Source organism: Squalius cephalus (genome assembly GCF_949319135.1).
Source record: "Squalius cephalus genome assembly, chromosome: 9".
Classification (NCBI taxonomy): Eukaryota; Metazoa; Chordata; class Actinopteri; order Cypriniformes; family Leuciscidae; genus Squalius; species Squalius cephalus.
In genome coordinates this window covers 44,995,958-45,015,597 of record NC_137130.1, presented here as the reverse complement: position 1 = coordinate 45,015,597, position 19,640 = coordinate 44,995,958, and the positions used below count along the sequence as shown (strand labels likewise).

Here is a 19,640-nt window from a genome sequence, read left to right as displayed (position 1 = left end):
AACTTGATGAACTTGACACTTCTGAACTTCTCTTGATTAAAGCTTTAGGTGACTGGTTGCCAGATATCGCAAAAAGAGCAAAACAATCCCCTTAAAAACGCAGTATAATAAACAGCAGACATGACAAAAATGTACTGGGAAAACATTTAAACATAACTAGTATTACTAATATCCTACAAAATTAAAATAATCAAAATAATTTACCAAAGAAATCATTTACCAAATAAAAGAAAAAGAAAAATCAAACAAGGTGAAGTACTTTTCATTTCTAAAGTATTTGGGTTTATTTATTATACAAAGCCCTTTTTGTTGCTTTTTCAAGAAAAACTACATATATAAATAACTATATCGTGAAATATATCGTTACCGTGAAATAAAATTAGTCAGACTGTGAAACAGAATTTTGGTCATACCGCCCACCCCTAGCCATTATATAAGATTCAGAGCTGTTATCTTGGCAAAAAGAATTAAAACATTAATTGCATGAGATTTTCCCTCCACTTTTAATTGTTTTCCTTCAATGAAAGGATAGATCTTTGGAAATTTTGGAATGAATGATCAAAAGGGTAAACTGTAGATGTATCTTCTCTTCTACACTCGACCAGGTCTGTACATTTAGCACTTGTGTTATCAGTGCGATTGTAGACAAAATGAAGTTCTTACAGTAAAACTTTTTATTGTGTTTTTGCTGCTGAACAATATAAACATCCACACAGAAAATACAATTCTATAGACCTCAGGTGAGGAATTAAACAGAACATAAGACTGCATATCTTCATCTTCATGAACACACCACTGAAGTGACTGAACTACAATAAGAGATCTCAATCGTAGCTCATAACGTACAGATTCTGTAAAATCGAGATGAAATCCAGCGCACATGAACATGTAGACAGTGAATGTATTCAGACGCGTGTGCTTGAGTCGGTTCAGTCGTTCATCTTCATCAAGCGCAGATAAACTCTCCTGCAAACACAGTTCAACAACTCAATCAGTCATTCAGTCCAACATAACCACGAGGAAGACACATGACTACAGGACAAATAATCTCAAAAACTGAATTTATAAAAGAAGCTAAAAAGACGCTTGGCTTTTGGATATTTAAATTGAATTAAATAAAACAACAAAAGTCATTTTTTTCTTGTTTTATTCATGAAAGAGAAGAATGTATGTATAAAACTGGTCAGAAATGCTCCTAATGGACCAAAGGTTTGACTTGAGAGTAAAACCGTCTTCATCAGCACTCCGTAAAGGTTCACCAAAGTGTATGATTCTTTAGTGTGGCACTTAAAGGAATCCTTCACCCAAAAATGAAGCTTCTCATGATTTACTCGCCCTCATGCCGTCCCAGGAGTAAATGACTTTATTTTTGACAGACAGTCCATCTCTGTGAGTCAATGGAAACGGGACCTCCAGTAAACATGGCAGTATTCCATAAGAGCCCAGTGGATGAATCAATGACATCTGAAGCCAAATGATAGGGGTGTGTGTGTGTGTGTGTGTGTGTGTGTAGGGATGGGTACCGAAACCCGGTATTAAACGGCCCCGGTGCTGAATTATGAAAGACCGCTGGATCGATAAGCTCGGACGTTATCGGTTCTGCTGTCGGTACTGGAGAAAGTACACGTGCTATTTATCATTGCTGTTAAGAAATTATTATCTTGCAAATTTAATCTCGCCAGCCACTTCTATATATAATAATATTTAACCATTTGTCTGTGATGCATTTTTGCTAAAGAGAGAGAGAGAGAGAGTGAGAGAGAGTGTGTGTGTGTGTGTGTGTGTGTGTGTGTGTGTGTGTGTGTGTGTGTGTGTGTGTGTGTGTGTGTGTGTGTGTGTGTGAGAGAGAGAGAGAGAGAGCGATCTTTCACGCGAAGCCACGGCGCGCACAACACAACACAACAGCTGCTTAATGAGTGACGATGAGGACAGAACTAAACATTCAAACGGTTACACTTTAGATCTTTGATATTAAACTAATTTTATTTTAGATTTAGGCTTCCAATGATTATAAAAAAGAAGATATTTGAGGTATAACCATTAAAAACTAAAGCCGCATTCTGTCTAGCGCAACTTCCTTCCCTTCACAGCGGTGCGCTGTCATTTCTCCCTAAATCCCAAACGTAACATCAGAATCTGCACGATCGGTGATTGTTGTAAAATGTAGTCTATACTGTTGCTAAACTGCGGGAGGCGTTTGATAATAAAAGGCTATTAAAAGTACCAAAATTGAGCAATAGACGCTGTTCCAAATGCGGCGCGCGCTCCGAAACACACCGCAACGAGACAAGCAACATATATTTTGGGCTTCGTGTGCGCATCTAAACGATCAAATATACACACAAATATGTCAAAATGGCCGTCTTGGAGATTCATTTAAACAGTTTATTCACTTAAATACAGTTTATGTCTTAAATGGACATAAATAGTTGGGAGAAAATGCGATGCGTAATAATGATTAGATCTGCATTTGGTCTTAAAGAGGCAGCAGTCTAATAAGCCTGCTGACGATCGCTCCATTACTGTGAATCAAACAACAAAAGGCAAAGAGAAAATCAGTCACAGCTCTTGGATGAATAATTTTGGCTTTTATAAGCTTTAATCTATCTATGATAAACTATGCAGTGTTATTTTACATCTGACTTTATTAGATGTCTTTTTAGCCCACATTACTCCTGAACAGTAACGTCAGTAGACATTACTGAAATTAAACCACTGAGTATATAATTTGTATATTTGTTTTATTGTATACTTTTTTTTGTTTGACCATGTGTTTGTACTGTGTTTTTGGTGTCCTATGTCTTCTGTATATAAAGCACAAAAGCCTGCACCCTTCTGCATAACATTCATGTTTTATTTGTTTTGTTAAAGCATTGCTTTTTCTTTTGCTGTAGATATTTATTTTACATTTCAAAATATAAAGCAATATTAAATATGTTCTAATTTTTTTTTTCTTTTTTCTTTTTTTTAATATAACAAAAAGAACCGATAAGAATACCGTTAAAGTACCGGATCGATAAGGAGTATCGGTAAGAGTAGTAATACTGTTAAAACCTTAACGATACCCATCCCTGTGTGTGTGTGTGTGTGTGTGTGTGATAGAGAAAAATACTAATATTGTAACTTTTTAAAATATGAACCATTGCTTCCGGCCAGCTGTTATGCATGTGTTTGTTGACATAGACGTGTACGTGTTCTGAACCTCACGCGAGAGAAATGCAGAGGAACGTCACATCAAGAGAACACACATCATGTACAACACACATACTGATCATGGCGGCGCGTGCGCACGTAGCGGCTCGGAGCTCTCGGCTTTTTTCATTTTTTTGTGTTTTTGTTTGTTTTTTCGTCGTGTATTCAAGGACTTGCAGCAAAGATACAATATGGTAGGGCTGAAATGTTGGAGCTAGAAAAAAAAATCAGGACTTTATGCACCCCCAAAGCTGGATTCTATACCACCGGAGCTGCAGCGGATCAAGGGGGCTTTCACCATTCCCCCTCTGTGGCCCAGGAGACGTAGAAGACACCGTAAACAAAAGCGGGGTAAGCAGAGCGGGCTGCGTGCTAGGCTATATGCTAATCCACACAGACCTCGCGAATGCCAGGTCTCTTACCAATAAGTTGGACGAGATCCGCTTGAGGTTCGCCTCGCGGAGGATGGACAGCTGTGTGGCGATCGTCACCGAGACCTGGCTGAATAACAACATACCCGACGCTGCGGTGGAGCTAGCGGGGCGCTCTCTGTTCCGGACTGACAGGACCGCAGCTTCAGGCAAGAACAAAGGCGGAGGTTTGGTGCTTTACATTAATAATTTGTGGTGTACTGCTACCAATCTTATCGGAACATTTTGCTCCCCTGATCTGGAATATCTGGCAGTGAAGTGCAGACCGTTCAAACTGGTTAGAGAACTCGGCTCTGTGATAATCATAGCAGCTTACTTACCACCGAGAGCAAATGCTAAATTAGCACTGGAGGAGCTGTACTGTTTGATAAGCACGAAGATGAATGCTAATCCAGAGGCGGCTGTGATTGTAGCTGGGGACTTTAACCATGTAGAACTGATATCAGTGCTTTCTAAATTTTACAGATTCGTTGATTTTCCAACCAGAGAAAATAACACACTGGATCAGGTTTATTGCAACATTCCAGGAGCATACAAAGCTTATGCAGCTCCACACCTGGGCATGTCAGACCACATCACAGTGAAGCTGATCCCGGCTTATAAACCTCTGATTTGCAGGACTAAACCCACCACCAGAACCGTGCAGATCTGGACCGAGGAGGCCTCCTCAGCACTACAAGACTGTTTCGAGCATACAGACTGGGATGTGTTCAAACAGGGCGCTAATCTTGAGGAATACACTTCTGCTGTTCTGTCCTATGTTCATTTCTGCACTGATGCGGTCCTGCCCACAAAGACCATCACGGTTTTTCCCAATCAGAAGCCATGGATGGATGGCACAGTGTGGCCCCTGCTCAAAGCCCGGGACGTAGCTTACAGGTCAGGAGACAGGCTGGCTTACAGTAGGGCCCGGAAAGAACTGAAAAAGGGCATCCAGCTGGCAAGACTCAGATACAAACAGCGCATTGAGGAGCACTTTAATAACAACAACCCACGCAACATGTGGAGAGGTATAAGGACCATTACGGACTATAAGCACAGTGACCGGCAGGTCAGCCAGGACCCCACTCTGCCAGATACCCTGAACAGCTTCTTTGCATGCTTTGACTCATTGAGCAGCAGAGAGACTGTATATCTTCCCCAACCAGAGGAGCAGCACCAGCCCCTCGTCCTGCAGCGGCACCAAGTGTGTTCTACCTTAAAGAACATCAATATCAACAAGGCTGCAGGACCGGATAAGGTGTCGGGTCGGACCCTGAAATCATGTGCTGACCAGCTGGCAGGAGTTTTCATGGACATTTTCAACCTGTCCCTGCAGCTCGCTATGGTCCCTGTCTGCCTCAAGACCTCTATCATTGTGCCTGTGCCAACAAAAATCAGTCGCCACCTGCCTCAACGACTATCGCCCAGTTGCCCTGACTCCGGTAATTATGAAGTGCTTCGAGAGGATCCTCCTTAATTACATCAGAGACGCTATCCCTGCTGGTCTAGACAGCCTTCAGTTCGCCTACAGGAAGAACCGCTCTACGGAGGATGCTGTCTCGCTAGCACTCCATACAGCCATGACACACCTGCAGCACCCCAACACTTATGTTAGGATGCTATTCGTGGACTTCAGCTCAGCTTTTAACACTGTTCTCCCGGACAAGCTGGTGCTGAAGCTCCACAACCTGGGACTATCAACTTCACTGTGTTCTTGGATCAGGGACTTTCTCACAAACCGACCACAGATGGTGAGGATATGGAACTTTACATCTTCCACCCTGATCCTGAACACTGGAACACCGCAGGGCTGTGTGCTCAGCCCGGCCCTCTTCAGCCTTTTTACTCATGACTGTCTTGCTATTCATTCCACAAACACGCTCGTGAAGTTTGCGGACGACACCACCGTGGTGGGTCACATATCCAACAATGATGAGACTCAATACAGAGAGGAGATCCAGCACCTGACATACTGGTGTTCAACTAATAATCTCATTTTGAACACCAGCAAGACCAAGGAGGTCATAGTGGACTTCAGGAGGTCCAGGAGAACGAAGCACGCTCACTGTAGAACTTCTACAGTGCTACAATAGAAAGTATACTTTGTTTTAGTGCAACGGTGTGGTATGGCAGCTGCACCGCAAAGGAAAGAAAGGACTTGGCCCGGGTGGTGAAAACTGCTCAGAGGATTGTGGGCTGCCATCTACCAGATCTGGACACATTATATGCTGTCCGGGTCAAGAAGAAGGCCAGCCGCATCGTGGCGGATCCCATCCACCCTGGAAATGGACTGTTTGTACCGCTTCCTTCAGGAAAGCGATACATAAACATTAAGACCACCACAACCAGACTCAAAAACAGCTTTTTCCCTAGAGCTGTGAAAGCCATCACCCCCCCTCACTCCCTCGCAGCCATACACACATGCAACCTCCCTACACAGTCACACACTCACTTGCTCACACGTACACTTACCCCTACTGATGAAAAAGGACATTAAAATACATAACTCTGACTGTTTTGCATTTCCGCACTTTGTTTTATTTTATTTTGACTTTATTTATATTTACACTCTAGTTTATATTCACTTTGCTGCTATCTAATTATTTCATTTATGTACATATAGTGTATCCCAGTGTCCAGTTTTTACTTGAGGTGTTTAGAGTTGACATTTCTATTTTTATTTTCTATTTTTCTATTTTTATTTAAAAGTTGGGTTTAAAATTGCTTGTGTCTATATAATTGCTTGTGTTTATAAAATTGTTTATGTTATTTTCTGCTCTTGATAATGTTTAAAGCTGAGAGTCTCATACAAAATTTCGTTATGTGTGATCATAAATGACAATAAAGACTCTTGATTTCTTGACATGACCGTTAGCTGGAAGAGATGCTTCATTTCTCACCTATCGTTTCGCTTCAGAAGACGCTGATTCATCCTCTGGGCTTGTAATGATACCCATCATGTTCATTTGTGTGGTTTTTGATAAGGTCCCGTATACTTGCATTATATGGACTCGTGTGTTGGTTTCAGATCTGCAGAGAATGATGAGAGAAGCTTCATCTTTAACCCTTAGGGAGGTTAAAAGCACTGACCGTTGAGGAGCCATCATCACAGACAGATGGGCATCTTCTTCTTCTTGTCCTTGTTGTCTTGTTCACGCCTGGACAAGCGTCTCTTGAGCTCGTCTGGCACTCGCTCGTAGCAGCGCTTACACACGGGCTTCAGGTCCATCTCCACAAACTTATCCCTGAACAACAGCACAGATCAGGAAAGAAATTAGCAATTCCCACCCTATGTGAGTTTAGTGGTTTGACATTTTTGAACATTACATTTACATTTTTGCGGTTTCATTAATTTTGTGTTTTGCTATTAATGTCACTATGAAATCAAAACAAACCATTCTTAGTTCTTATGGAATCTTTATTCTAAAAGATTTATCAGTGCACATGATAATTGTTTTAAATTCATGTTCCTGGTAATCTTGAATCAGAATAACTTCCTCTTGCAGCAACTCTTCTCTGATGACGAGGGCGTGGCTATAACCTGTCACTCACATGAGATCAGCCAATAGCAAACCACAACCATCCAATCAAGCCCCGCCCACATTTGCTCTTGTTCCACAGGCCGTTTCACTTGTACATACAGCACAATAGGGTAATAAAGTCTAGCTCAACTTCTGTTTCATGATGACTTTAAATTATGCGGGAAAAGTTTATTGTCAAACTTGTCAAATGTAAGAAAAGTGATTTTCGTTTTAGTCTTTCATTCAAAATATTTACAAAAATACAACCTTTAAATTAAGTATACTTAAAAAGAAAAGAGAAAAATAGTGTTTTCTGCAAAACGTGTCAATTATTGGCACCTTTAGAAATTCTTATGAGTATAAATCAAACTATATTGTGCTATATATATGATCCATTTATTAAGTTTAACAGTGATTTAGTACAGTGAAGTTGTAAACTATGATGTCCTGTTTCACTGTGTAACGCTGGCCAAACTCCTGTATCACCCATCACTATAGGAAAGAGCAGAGAACACAGTAATGATGTGACTGAAATGTCTTAAATTAGGAATTAGAAAAGGCCTGTTTCAGTCAGCTGGAGATCGACAGTGGAGCTGGACGAGTGTGTGCTATATGGAGTATATGGAGGAGGAGGATTCCAGTGAGGGGTGCAGACGGGCCATCACGGTTCTGGAGAACAGGTTTTGAAGGCTTAAGATGGCAGAGCTCCAGGGCTTCATTAGCCCATCGTGTGGCCCGCTTAGGCTCACTCTGGTGGGCGAGAAAGTTCAATTTCAAGGGAATTCTCCAGGAATTGACCGGCTGACTTTCTGAAACTGCATCCCAGACAGGGTGCACCATCCTGGGCATGGTTTAAATAACGAAATAACTAAGTTTAGTTTTTGAAGCATATGGACATGGAGCTCCAGGGGGATTGTTGGCTGCAGTGCTGGCTCAGACATCCACCCTCTCAGAGCAGGTCTGGGCCGGGGAAGACTTTCCTCCGCAGAAAAATAGGTTTTTTATATATATAAAATATGTGATGTACTGTATGTACTAGTGAAACAGCTAAAGAAGAAAAAACATGACCCTAGCCTTGATTTTATCCTTCAGTTGTTGACTAAATTATGAAAATGGACCATATGTGATTGGCTTGATTGCACACAACTATGACACTTTCATTAATGATTACGAGTTCAAAATGAATATATGCATATATGCAGGAATTATTCACAATTAAACCAGTAACACACATTAAGAAACACACAAAAGGTCAATTCTGATTTCATCCCAATATATAAGGATTGTGTTTGTTCAGAAATGGATTTGAAACTACTATAATAAATATCCACTGAAGTGACAACTATGCCCAATGTCCCTGATTCATTTAACATGGTTTGTATGATTAAAATGTGAATGTTTTATTTCGATATGTTACTTCCCAGCAAACATTTTAGTAATGGTACGTACTTGAGTGTCAGCTTGGAGTTGCATGTGGAGCAGCTGAAGCATTTGACACACCAGGCCTTATTCAGTGCAGACACAACTAGAAGACAAAAGAGAGAGTCAAGCATACACGTGAGTTATAAATCCTGAGACCATTATACATATAATGCAAATGTTGAACAGTGTTCAAGTGTTTAAAGCAAGCCGTCTCACCGTCTCCCTCAATGACGTGGTTGCAGTGGTTACAGACGTCTCCGAAGAGCTGGAAGACAGATGTGACACACACACACTCAGATCACGAGTAGAACATCTGTGTCCAGCTGTTGTAGACACCGTTGTGTCTCAGTATCTTTCTACTGTCCCATACCTATCATCTCTATCAGGGCCTGATCACTCCTTTCACATTTTAAATGAGAAATCTGTACATCCTTATAAGTTACTACAGTATTCCAACAATGATTTGAAGTAAATGCCTGTATAAAGACAAGAAGCATCTGTTTCATTAATGCTGATATTGAAATCTTCATGTCCTGATCTTGGTATATTGAATATTTTACTACATAAATGTTTTGTATTTATTTTGCAAAAGTGTTCTGAAGATTGATAAAACTGAGCTAATTCCCAGACTGTACCTGGTTGTAGTGAGTCTCACAGTACGCCAAGCCCTTGCGCTCATAGTGCCGGTGACCCAGGAACGCTTTCTCGCATTTAGCACACACAAAATGCTGCAAACACACATGTGCATGAAAGAAAGAGGGGAATAGGTAATGATCCCACTTTAGAGTTTAAAGCATCAATGATGATTAATCGTTCAAAGATCATATTTAGATGAGGCGCTGTGCTGAAATACCTCCACGTGCCACTGTTTGCCCATGGCGTTGACCACGCGGCCCTCGACGGGTCTCCTGCAGGCGCCGCAGATCGGCACGCCCAGCTTATCATGACACGGCAGACAGTAGAGCTCGCCTTTCAGCTCCCTGGCGTCCGCCGTCAGCTCCTTACTGCACACACACACACACACACGGGGTTGTTGCTATACTTCTGAGGACATTCCATAGGCGTAATGGTTTTTATACTGTCCAAACTGTATATTCTATTCCCCTACACTAACCCGACCCATCACGCACACACACACACACACACACACACACACACACACTAAACCTGCCCATCACAGAAAACTTTATGCAGTTTTTTATTTTTAATAAAACACTCTTTAGTATGTTTTAAAAGCCATTTGAAATACAAAGACTCAGGAAATGTCCTCATAAATCAGGTTCACGTTGTAACACCAGTGTAATAGCCATGTCATTATACAAAATCTTGTCCTCATAAATCACAAAAACAAACGCACACACACACGCACAACCTTGAGCTCTAGAGAGGTGCTATACTTATTATAACGCTCTCAGAATTGATCCAATAGGGTACACAACAGCTCGTCACTAGGGCAGAACCCTTAAAAAGGTCAAATTATGTTATATCTGGTCCTATTATTTCCATGTTCATCTTTCCTCAGTCTGTAATGATGCTGAAAAAGTTCCAACGTCCCTCCAGCGGGAGTTCTTCTCTATATCAGTGTCAGTGTTTCTGAACTCCCTGAACACTGTAGTCTTGAGTTTCCTCCAGGAACGAACACGTCACAATATTCCTCATTATAATAATTCATGCGCAGAATAAAGGGGCGGGGCCTGGTTGAGTGAGTTAGTAGTGTGTTAAACTGGCGGTTATAGTAAGGGGCGGGGCATTTCCAAAACACACTCGAAGCGCTCGACCAATCACAACACACTGATCCAGCCGACCAATCAGAGCACAGTGTGCTTTTCAGAAGGAGGGGCTTCATAGAGACAGGAAGTAAACAGAGCGTTACTGACAGACTGGGAAGAGAGGAGCCGCAACAATGGAGAATATGAGGAAAATAATCAACACTGAAGCAGGAAAACCTGCTCTAGTAGAGCCTGAAACAACATCAAGACCGTAAAAGAACATTATATGGCCTCTTTAAAGGGACAGCGCTGTACCTAAACAGACGACTGATAAACGTTTATCCAGTGAACTCCTCTTTATCTGGAAAATGAGAAACTCTGAGAAGCTCTCATCCGTCCAGTTGCTGGTGTGTTTGCAGTACGTTTCCTCACCCGCAGTTATTGCAGCTGAAGTGGTCAGGATGGTACGGATCGTTCTTGAAAATCAGTGGAACATCTTCAACGATGGCTTGGCATTTCTGGCAGATGTACTTCCCCAGACCATGAGCCTTTTCACGGTTATGACACGGACGGCACAAATGTCTGTTGGGCAGAATTACATTAGCTGAATCTGAATTTCGAATCACATTCATGTTTACATTCAGTGCCCTACTGTCTTATCTGAGACTCACCTGCCTGCGTTCTTCACAAAGCCCACGTCTGCGAGAACAGCCTGACAGAGATCACAGCAGAAGCAGTCGGGATGCCAGCTGAGGTTCATGGCCTTTATCACACGGCCAATGACGAACTCGCCTGCGAACAGGACCAATCACACACACACACACATGCTGCAGGCATCACACACCAATGCTGAAATATGGGGGAAGTTTGTTTGAGTTGTGTGTGTTTACTCACCACACTGGTGACAGCAGGGAGCAAACAGCATCTGGAAGTCATGCTCGCAGTATTTTCTGCCTTCAAACTGCGAATGCAAGAGCAGGAAACATGCGTCAGACGTCACAGGACAAAAACACCTGGCTGTTCCTACTGTTCAGTTCATGACTCCGAGTTAGACAAGTCCAAAACTCACGGCTTATGGAAACATAGGAGTTATATGGACTATTGTTCTGTAGCACATATCATAATAAAGCCAACTTAACTTCTCGGGTTTGAGTGAACGTTGCCATTTTATCCATGTTCCCCCGTCAATGATTACAAAACATTTTATTAAGAGTCATCTATTTAGAGTGTTCCAGGTGTTTATTCCTTTTCCCCCCTCTTTTCAAGTAAAATGATTAACATCTAAGCAAAACGTGTTTTCTGTGAACGGATAATCAAATTAAATGTTTGTGTCTTCAACACCACTTTACATTGCAAAGTCATCCTCTAGGAAATGACATCATTTTTGGTGGGAAAACAATAGCACAAACATCACTGAGTAATGGATTCAGAGATGGTTTGTGGTATTAGTTGGTTTTCGCCAGGGCAAATCATTCATCCTTTAAAACCAAACAAATCCAAACATATGTATATTAGAACCTTTCTAGAAATACCTCCTGAAATTACAACAACAGCCTTAGAGCTGCAGAATGACCTGCATATTACAGCTCACACAAAGGAAATCACTCTTTTATTTAATATACCGTCATACAAATTTCATGAGAAAAATTAAAATATACCTCAAAATATACCTAAAAATAAAATATAGGAAAATGACATAATCGACAGTGTTATTAATGGTCCATGTGATATGTGTCAAATTTGAGGTGATATGTTCACTTTTTTTTCATAAAAGCATGAAACTTGGTGCACTTGAACAGTTTGCGGCCCTGAACATTTTCAGAAATGGAGCCATTGCAAAATGGCCGCCACAAGGCGTTTTTGCGATGGCTCCATTTCCGAAAATGTTCAGGGTTGCAAACTATTAAAGTGTACCAAGTTTCATGCTTTTATGAAAAAGTGAACATCATTTTCACATATCAAGTCAAGTCAAGTCACCTTTATTTATATAGCACGTTTTACAAAACAGAGTGTTTCAAAGCAGCTTTACAGAGATAACAGGAAAATGCAACAAAGTTTGTTTCTAGAAGAAAATAGCGTCACAGCTTAAGTAAGTTCAGTGATTTTTTATTTTGTTGTAAAAAGTTATTAATTTAGTTCATATATATATATAGCCGCTCTGGAGAAAGTCGTCAGTTCTCATATAATGGTGTCAATGCAGGAGATCAATATTATTGTTGAATATTAAATTAAATGTCCCCAACTAAGCCAGACAAAAGCCAAAGGCAACAGTGGCAAGGAACCAAAACTCCATCAATGACAGAATGGGGAAAAAACCCTTGGGAGAACCCAGACTCAGTCGCTCAGTTCTCCTCTGGCCAACGAACGAACAGTGTGTGATTATGACTCAGGCAGCATTATAGGTCAGACGTCAGATTAGATCAGAATATTATCCAGTTCCATCTGGTTGAAGATCGGAGTCACGCCGGTATGGAGACGAGTTTGTTGAGGATCAGTGCCGATGGCTGTCGTGTCGATGAGGCCTTCACAGGAGAGAGTCTAGTAGACACAATCTCTGCTGACACTTCAGGGTGACACATATCACCTGGACTATAAAGCAATTTGTGTTTCTGCTGCACTCAGAGCATTAAAGCATTTGAGTCTCTTTAGAGACTTCACAGCAAAATCTGAATATGGCTGAAATGAAATGTCTGTAAAGCACATGATCTCAGGTCTAGAATAAATAACTTTTGTCTAAGTGTGAGCTGATACAGTACTGTAGCATCTCTTGCTGCCATCAGTTCATATAAGGGGCTGGAGACTGCGTTATATCCTCACACAGATAGTCATAGAAACGTAACGGTGGTGTCTGACCTCGTAGAAGAGGCCGTGCAGGAACTGCTGAAAGCACTGCGCGCAGACGAAGCACTGCTCGTGGAACAGCTCGCCGTTGCTGTTCACCATCCTCTCCGTCGCCGTGAAGCCGGCCTTACAGCGCTCACACACCGCGTGGGCCAGCGCATTCGTCATGTTGCTGTGGAGACAGAGGTTCATCTGCTGATAAAATATACTAGTCTTTGTGACATGTTAAGTGTTTTTAATATTTTCTCTGGCTTTTGGTTCATCAGAATTAGTTTTTACATCTTAATGGTTGTGTACCTCTCAAATGGAAAGAAACACCCACTGGCACTGACTGCGCTGCGTCTGGACATTGAGCACACCTGTGCGGCGCAATCACTGAGGCCCGTTAGATTCTAGAGGCTTTCTAAAAAGCACGTCTAAGTGTGGTCGTGTCATTCTCCCTCTACGTGTGTTCATGTTCTGTGGGCTTTAAAGGTCTATCGGCTTTTATTTCCTGACGCTTTTCCCTGGTGAGTCACCTGGTTTATTGCTCTCTTACAGATGCAATGCATGGTTTAATGATGTATTTGTTTTTAGGGATGTGTGTGTGAGAGATGGCGAGCACATTAAGCATTTAAAGCCTGTTTCCTATGCCTGTTTCCTATGTCCGTTTCCTATGCCCGTTTCCTATGCCCGTTTCCTATGTCCGTTTCCTATGTCCGTTTCCTATGTCCGTTTCCTATGTCCGTTTCCTATGCCTGTTTCCTATGTCCGTTTCCTATGCCTGTTTCCTATGTCCGTTTCCTATGTCCGTTTCCTACACCGGTTTCCTATGTCCGTTTCCTATGTCCGTTTCCTATGTCCGTTTCCTACACCGCTTTCCTATGTCCGTTTCCTATGTCCGTTTCCTACACCGCTTTCCTATGTCCGTTTCCTATGCCTGTTTCCTATGTCCGTTTCCTATGTCCGTTTCCTATGTCCGTTTCCTATGTCCGTTTCCTATGTCCGTTTCCTATGCCTGTTTCCTATGTCCGTTTCCTATGCCTGTTTCCTATGTCCGTTTCCTATGTCCGTTTCCTATGTCCGTTTCCTATGCCTGTTTCCTATGTCCGTTTCCTATGCCTGTTTCCTATGTCCGTTTCCTACACCGGTTTCCTATGTCCGTTTCCTATGCCCGTTTCCTATGTCCGTTTCCTATGCCCGTTTCCTATGTCCGTTTCCTATGCCTGTTTCCTATGTCCGTTTCCTATGCCCGTTTCCTATGCCCGTTTCCTATGTCCGTTTCCTATGTCCGTTTCCTATGTCCGTTTCCTATGCCTGTTTCCTATGTCCGTTTCCTATGCCTGTTTCCTATGTCCGTTTCCTATGTCCGTTTCCTATGTCCGTTTCCTATGCCTGTTTCCTATGTCCGTTTCCTATGCCTGTTTCCTATGTCCGTTTCCTATGTCCGTTTCCTATGTCCGTTTCCTATGCCTGTTTCCTATGTCCGTTTCCTACACCGGTTTCCTATGTCCGTTTCCTATGCCTGTTTCCTATGTCCGTTTCCTATGTCCGTTTCCTACACCGGTTTCCTATGTCCGTTTCCTATGTCCGTTTCCTATGTCCGTTTCCTATGTCCGTTTCCTATGTCCGTTTCCTATGCCTTTTTCCTTTATTTATATACAATACTGATTGTGCCTGTCCTTCACTGACAATGTTCAAAAGAACTGAGCTCTTCTGACTGCCATATGAAGAAGTTTCTGTAGAGTGTGTAGTGAATTGACCTATGGCTAAGCCACGCCCCCTCCACTCACTCGGACAAACAGTAAACATTCGGTGACAGGCGCTATGGCAGCTGTCACAGTAGGAGATATTTCACAGGAGGCAATTGATGATTTTTGGAGACAGAAAGATTATATATCATCTCAAAGTCACCAAAAGGGCCTTAACTATGCATTGGAGGGTTATATTAATAATTTTATTGTTGAGAAGGTCGATGGTCGAAAAGCTTCAGCTCCAGGCAAAAATGTACAGGTCACAGTGTAAACGTGATAAACCGCATCTCGTTGCCATCACCATCTCAGACAACAAGATAGAGGATCAGCATTGTTCATGCACTGCAGGGTAAGAAGTGTGATTTACTTTCAATTTATTAATGTATTATTATTACTTTCAATTTATTAATCTAACTTGACGTGACTTGTAAAATATGCTATGGTAATTGCTACTAGCTTATTTTTTATCTAAACCTAGCTTAAAGCTCCGTATTAGCATAGCTAGATTTTTCTTCTGCTAAAGCAGCGTTTTGTAATATACTAGGCTTTGCTAAACATCTGTTAACAGTAAAAAGTTCCATGTCATTGATCTGACACATCTACCGCATAACTTAATCCAGAGGAGACACTTATCTCGGTTGAGATGTGGCTTGGGAAAGGGTAAAAAATACACACCGTCGCCCAGCCTCTCGGGATACCTAGTGTCGGAGTTGCATGTACCCCATGCACACCGTTTGACCATTTTAAACGTAAAATGACAAGAAAAAACATATAAAAACAAATGAAAACTGACAAACTGCAATGCATTTCAATGGACATGGAAGCAGAGAATGTCCGAGTGTATTGGGTTAGCTATGCGCACTGTGATTGGCTCATCGCGTTTGGGGGCGTGGCTTAGCCATAGGTCAATTGAAAGGGTCTTACCATTGCTTAAGGTTATCGTTGCTTCTTGTTATTCTTCTGGTTATTTCCCTATGGCGACTGATGAATCAGAAGTCTCACACCTTCACATCAATAGAAAAATGACATACTGACTACTGACATACCGTCATCTGATTGATTTCTGAAGGCAGCATAGATGTGTCTGCCTATGATATCTCACAATCCTGTGCTGTCAGATCATTAGAGCCGTTATTGTGTTCTATGGTGAGTGAGATTAAGCCACAAATACTGTGGACTCGCTGTAAAGAGTCACTGGATGAAAGCATCCACCAAAGCACTCCACACTAGGCCGAGAGTATGAAGAATATTACAGTCGTTTGTCTATATGTGGCTCTTTGTGAAGGTCAGACATGCAGCACTGGACAAACATCTATGGCATGTGGATCTGCATATATGGCTGTGAAGCGTTAACTAGCCTCAGCGTCTCATACACACTGCACATGAAAGGGAAACACTGTCTTGAACCGATCAGTTGTTTCTCACTCCGTCAGGAAGTTGAGTCCTCAGCTGAGAGATTACGTATTGTGCATTTTTCAGTAAAAAATGTCTTTAAGTTGCCTAAATAAAGTCTATGCTTAATAGAGACATATCCTCCTGGGACCCAAGAATAGACTTTTGTCCACTGTAGTGGACATTATATTTTAGTGAATTTCTCTGACATCATACATGTCACATGACACAACCTGGGTGTCCTGTAAAGAGCACATTCAGGACTTTTCAGAGACACCAAATGTTTGGAGGTTTCACCATGAAAGCAACTACTCCTTGGTCTTTAAAAATGTCTGACATTAATTTAGTGATCAAATGTAGCATTCTTATGGAAATATGATAATATATTGTAAATATAATTTAAATTGGACTACTTTTCAAATTGTATTTCATAAAACAACATCTCAGGAAAATGTTAAGGGGTTTCAAATAAAAAAATACTTTCTGTTCCAGAACAGGGCGTTGATTTCAAACGTGTCCACTGTAGAGGACATCAGGACTTACATCATGTTTATCAGGCATTTTGTGAGACACAACAAGTGAATATGGAAATAAATTATACATCAGTATTCCTATGAAATATTAGATATTATTACTCCAATTAATGCCAATTATTACTCCAATTATTACACTTCTTTTTTCATTAAATGTTGCACCAAGAACACATTAATGTGCAAATTAGATACAGTGTATAGATACATTGCATTGAATGGGAATATTAATTTATGGCCATTTTACCCACATATTGCATAAAGTAAAATGGTGTATCAATTAATTTCTTTCATAACATAGTTGAGAATAATCTTTATACAAATTTTGGTTGAAAAAATCCTGAAACCCCCAAATTTATTGGTGATTGAAAAAAAAATCCCATTGTTTTTGCCTATACATATAATTTCATGTCATTTTATTTTTTAAACAACTTAGTCCTGGCGTCCACTACAGAGGACATAGCATAACGTATGAATAAAATATTATTTTTCAAAAACGTTTTTTTTTTTTACCATTTGTTTATTGTGCTCTAAACAGTGTGATGACATGGAAAAAAACTAAATTCACAAAACTTTTTTTTTCTGGGTCTCAGGAGGGTATAGCAGTTCAGCTCACCATTTACATTTCCAAACTTCAGACTCACTGACGCAACTTAATTTCTGAAAAGGTTTTTTGCCTGTAGACTATAGTGATTAGATTTCCAGTTTTGTACTTGAACTTGAGAACTCGAGTACAGAATGAATTTTTCTATTGCTGTTTTCTGTGAAGGTGTGAGACTTCTGATTCATCAGTCGCCATAGAGAAATAACAACGCTATCTCACGACCAATTCGTACGAGTGATCAAAAAGTGGCTAATTCGTACGAATTCGTACGACCTCACTCGTACGAATTTGTATGATTTTTCTAAACCCACGTGATGGGTAGGTTTAGGGGCGGGGTCAGGGGTAGGTCATTCGTATGAATTCATACGAATTGGGCAATTCGTAAAATATGTACGATTTAGCAAAAATCGTGCGAATTCGTACGAGTGAGGACGTATGAATTCGTACGAATTAGCCACCTCGTAGAATTCGTACGAATTGCCGTGAGATCAGGCTGGAAATAACCAGAAGAATAACAAAGTCCAGCAAACTGTAATATTTGCACTGCAAACCAGTTTGTTCATGATTATGGTAATAAAATAATACCAGCTTGCAATATAAAGCAGCATAACAGACTGTTTTTGTACAGGTAAGATAACTGGAAGCGGATGAGAGCAGAGCAGCCTCGACACAATTAAGGGAACATTTTTAGAAAAAAGGTTAAACATCTCATCTGTGAGCGACCGGCTTCAGACTGACTGCCATTTACAATGTTATTACCCAGAGAAAAGTGTACATGTTGACTGACAGCAGGACACGCTGTCAGCATATGAGCTTTGAGCTTTTTAACAAACATTAATTAAACTGTAAAACAACTGAAACATAAAACAATTCACGAAACAGACAAAGGTAAAAGAGTAAAGGGGATGGTTTTGGCTATCGGTAATGCAATGAATCAGTCAATCACTGGTATTTCCACCACTCTTTCTGAGCTCAAGAACATGATGTATATCATCAGCTCAGAGTTACTGTAAAAGCGCACACAATCAGATCACAGGATTTACAGATTTACTGTTGTTAACTGCTGAAGATTCATGTAAAAGCCAGCCAGTGATCAAACATGGAAACAAACTGCTCTAATAATCTGCTTTCAAGACACTATATTTACTTCTACACTTAGTAGTCGCGCTAATCTATTTATCATACGAGAGTCAGCCACAATTGAGTAGTATATAGTTGAGTATGAAGTTATTTTTGTGAATATGCAGAAGCTGTTGAAGTGGCAAACTCACGATCGCACGTAGAAGTCGCAGAACTCCTTGTAGACTTTGACATCGCTGCGGCGGGGAAGCTCAGATTCAGCAGAGATCTCCGTGTGTTGCTGGAGGCCGTTGATGCTCGCCGCGGGACTCTCGTCCTCCATCACAGAGACCACAGAGAACAGAGAGAAAACAGAGAGAACAGAGACTAGAGATACCAGAGACCAGAGAGACCACAGAGAACAGAGAGACCAGAGAACAGAGAGAACAGAGAGACCACTGAGACCACAGGACCGGTGAAGCTCGTGTGAGAGACTGAGTCAATAATAGACTGAGAGAGTCTGTCCCACTGCTTCTTCTGACCTCATGCCTGAAACCTCTCAATAAACCACACTTCAACTGCCTACAAGAGCTTAGTTTGTTTGCATTTTGTCATCTTTTACTAACTGTACACAAATGACTATCCCTAATGATCTTAATAATCTTAGATATTTTGGTTGAGATAACCCTGTGTTGGAAGCTGCACCCAGACTCTCACAATAACATTAGGAACCAGTAGAGTATTGCTACTTGTAATAATGTATGTTAATCTATTGTTTAGATCTAGTTTCTCAGTTTACATGTGTTGCTGTTTCCTGGGTTCATCATACCACTTTATCCATCAGACAAAGAGAGATTTACATTTAAAGATGGTTTTATGCTCTACAGAAGTGACTGATTCAGGTTTGACCCATTAACAGTGAACAATAAACTTTATTCCTAACACACTAAGAGAGTTAATCGCAGCAACACATTCCTCCTCTGCTCTCCATGTGTCTATAAATACCCCTCGGCTCATCTCCAAACCCGGCAGCTGATGAAACCACAGAGCTAAGTTGGGAATGTGGGGCATGGAAGCACTCGAGGCCTCTGAACCTTGTGCTTCTGCTCGGAGAGAAAGCTCATTCACACTGGAAAACAGATCCACTTAGGAGAATCACAGAGAAAACTTGCTCAAAACTTGTGAAGGTTCTCCTGAAGTCAAATCAAATCCTTGTTTTAGGGA

The 19,640-nt window shown here is 41.1% G+C and overlaps 1 protein-coding gene across 1 annotated transcript; it reads right to left on the bottom strand.

Annotated features, from left to right (window-relative positions):
• Positions 1-651: 651 nt before the first annotated feature.
• Positions 652-19,356, bottom strand: LOC307165005 (LIM and senescent cell antigen-like-containing domain protein 1). The gene is made up of 11 exons (XM_079882247.1): positions 18,629-19,356; positions 13,111-13,270; positions 11,152-11,218; positions 10,929-11,049; positions 10,690-10,839; positions 9,402-9,552; positions 9,184-9,276; positions 8,765-8,813; positions 8,576-8,651; positions 6,696-6,850; positions 652-966 (listed from the first exon to the last, which is right to left on the bottom strand). Exons 1-10 carry the CDS (start codon positions 18,757-18,759, stop codon positions 6,712-6,714), a joined length of 1,137 nt encoding a protein of 378 aa, XP_079738373.1. The 5' UTR covers positions 18,760-19,356; the 3' UTR covers positions 652-966; positions 6,696-6,711.
• Between the last annotated feature and the right edge of the window lie 284 nt (positions 19,357-19,640).